The following is a 2,858-nucleotide window of genomic DNA, read 5'->3' as shown; positions in this document are numbered from 1 at the left end:
AAAGTAAAACAAACCTCTGGACTTTGTTTTCCAAGTTTGAAGATGTTTAGCTTCCCATCCAAAAAACTTTCTTATTTCAAAATGTCTGGATTGGCGTTGAGTTCCAGGCTCATAGGATGGCCAAAACAAAAGCCTTGTTATGTCTTAGAAAATGTGCTAATTGAGTTGGAAAAAAAACAGGTCCAACCCTTAGTACTGGGAGTCGTTGAGGTCGTTGTTGTTCTGCCAAACGAATACTGGCCCACGCCTCTGAAAAGAGTCATTGGTGTCGTATCATGGTTTTATAACTTCTTTGTTTTTGCCTTTGAATGCACCTACAGTATAGTTTTAACTAACTTCAAATGTTAGAAGTATAATTGGCCCAGTCTAAAGTTTGTTTTATTTCCTATATTAGGCATGTTGGAGACTTGGGGAACGTGACTGCAGGAGCTGATAATGTAGCTAAGATCAGCTTGGCAGACAGTCATCTCAAGCTCTCAGGGCCCTACTCCATTATTGGCAGAACTATGGTGGTAAGTAACTTAAATTTAGCTTATCTTTAGATGAATGGACACAAAGACGGACACTCTTGCAATCTGTATATTGTTAGATCCACGAGAAGACTGACGATCTTGGAAAAGGAGGAAATGACGAGAGCCTCAAGACTGGAAACGCTGGTGGCCGCCTGGCCTGTGGAGTTATTGGCATCACTCAGTAAATGTAGGATAATTTGACATAAGATGGAGCACTTAAGTTTTCCCCAAGGCACTTAATGAGACCAACATAGCTACTTGATGTAACCTTGTACCTTTTAGTACTCTGTGGCCCTTTGACTAGTTTTCCTGTTAAGCCTTTGTCCCAATCGTTCCTAATGAAAGTTGAGGTTTATCCACCAAATGGCTTTGGTTCAGAAGAATCGATGACGCACAAGTCCTATATAAATGTATTGCTGAGTAAATAAATATTTCTTCAGAGACGTTTGCTATCATTTTTTTAAGTGCTTCTAAAGATTGAAATGATGGTGATTTGCTTGCTTTCTTATATTGCACTTATATTAATCTTGCACTGCAAAGTCCATGCAGACTGATCATTGTTGGGGTGGTTAGAACCAGGCTCAAGAGTGAGTAGCCTTCTTCCTAGGCTAACAGGGTTCAAGGAGAGGGAAGAGGACCTACAAAATTAATATAGAAGCACTAATGCATAAATGTTTTCTACATTAAAAATTCTAACTAGCACTTTCTAGCACAATATGAAGTGAAAAAACGTGCTCTGACAGTTTCCATGTTTAAGAATCTGCACACATGCAGTTAATCAAGGTAAAAAAAAGAGCCGATAGCCATGCCTAGGAGAAATGATTAATTGTCCACATTTTAAGGTGTTCATGGCGGCAGCTTGGCTGATATTTCTCCGTAGGATCGTGTCACAGCCAAACTTGAACAGACCAGATGAAGCTACTTAAAAGAAAAAGCGGAGGAAACAAAATTATGGTTTGAACTGACTAACTGCAGAATAAGAAGACAGCGACTCATGAAATCTGGTCCCTATGTCCTCCAGCAGCATAACTAGAGATGACTCGGGATAACCTGAGCCACTCTACAAGCTTTAATAAGTGAAACAGCATCTCCAAACATGCAATGTTGTCTTTTATGCAAGAGGGCAATCCAATGAGATAACTGGGTATAATCTGCCAATGTGCTATTGTGGCTAGAGAATGGGTTGGCGGTTCTAGAACTTCCTCTGTAAACTAAGTGCAAATATAATACAACTAAAGCTGTAGGAATGTTTTGGACATTTCTAGATGTTTTTCAATTATGCATGTAGGTAACTGTTTAAGTTGGCTCATATTAAGTATTAATCTTGACTTCTAAATAGTATTGGAGATTTAACAGATGTTTGTTTTTGCAGTTAACATTTTAAGTGTTTTAATATTCTGGAGTATGGAGTTTTGAAATGGCTGTGGAATACTTTGTAATATTGATATGTCTAGAAAGCTTAATAGTTGTCATAATCTTGCTAATATAAAGATCTGATACTGAAAATGAGCAGGGGCAAAATAAGGACATGAATAATAAAACCTAAAAATTATTAAAAGATGGCGATTTATCTCCTATCAAGTGGGTTGTAAATGTTAACTAAAGCAACTGGTAAAATTAAAGGTTACTGCTGTTGAATCGGGACTACCTCTAGCTAGTGCCCATCCTTGGGCTAAATGTGTTGTGCCTGAGTCTCCCCCTTTGATTAGTATTATGACAAAATTAAGGGTACTCTTAAGTGTTTCTTGTTAGACTTAGACTCTACTTTATTTATCCCTTGGGATTACTCCTTCAGGGAAGTTCTGGTTCCAGTAGCTTATATAGAGTACAGTTAAAGCAAGATGCAATTAAAGATTAAAACAGACAATATAAAGTGTGTGTAGGTATATAGTACAAAAAAGGCATTAAAAAAGTCCTGGAATGTGTATCCTTTAAATAAAAATCTGCACAGTAGAGAGCTAATTGAGTAGTTGACTTGGGTTATTGCACTTGCTCTGCAGAAATGTACTGACCGTATACATAAGTGAAGATTATACAGATTCCTGTTTTGACTACTTATGTATTTCACTAGATGGTGATTTAAAAAAAAGTTAGATGACTGAACTTGGTAGTAACATGATTTAAATGCCTGTTATGTCCACATACCCATTAGGAGGTAGGTAATTGCACAGAACTCCCCTAAGTTCAAGAAAATCACGGAGATACTGACAAAGTAGCAAATGTAACATGCACTAAACATATTTTCCTCAAGAGGGTGATATTACTCCAAAGGAGTAAGAGCTGCTCTGAACCAGAGTATGGGGGGAAAAAAACATTTACTTGGCAATTATCAAATAAGACTCATAG

The 2,858-nt window shown here is 37.5% G+C and overlaps 1 protein-coding gene across 1 annotated transcript in view; it reads left to right on the top strand.

Moving 5' to 3' along the window:
- sod1 (superoxide dismutase 1, soluble) overlaps positions 1-869 on the top strand; it is a 13,582-nt gene extending 12,713 nt beyond the window's left edge. The window contains exons 4-5 of the mRNA XM_015379784.1: positions 395-512; positions 590-869. Coding sequence (XP_015235270.1) covers positions 395-512; positions 590-697 — 226 coding nt within the window. The 3' untranslated portion in view covers positions 698-869. The remainder of the gene's footprint in view (positions 1-394; positions 513-589) is intronic.
- Positions 870-2,858: the final 1,989 nt, after the last annotated feature.

The sequence above is a fragment of the Cyprinodon variegatus genome, unplaced genomic scaffold (genome assembly GCF_000732505.1).
Source record: "Cyprinodon variegatus isolate N-32 unplaced genomic scaffold, C_variegatus-1.0 Scaffold199, whole genome shotgun sequence".
Classification (NCBI taxonomy): Eukaryota; Metazoa; Chordata; class Actinopteri; order Cyprinodontiformes; family Cyprinodontidae; genus Cyprinodon; species Cyprinodon variegatus.
The sequence above is the reverse complement of the archived record's forward strand: the minus strand, read 5'-3'. Positions and strand labels throughout refer to the sequence as shown.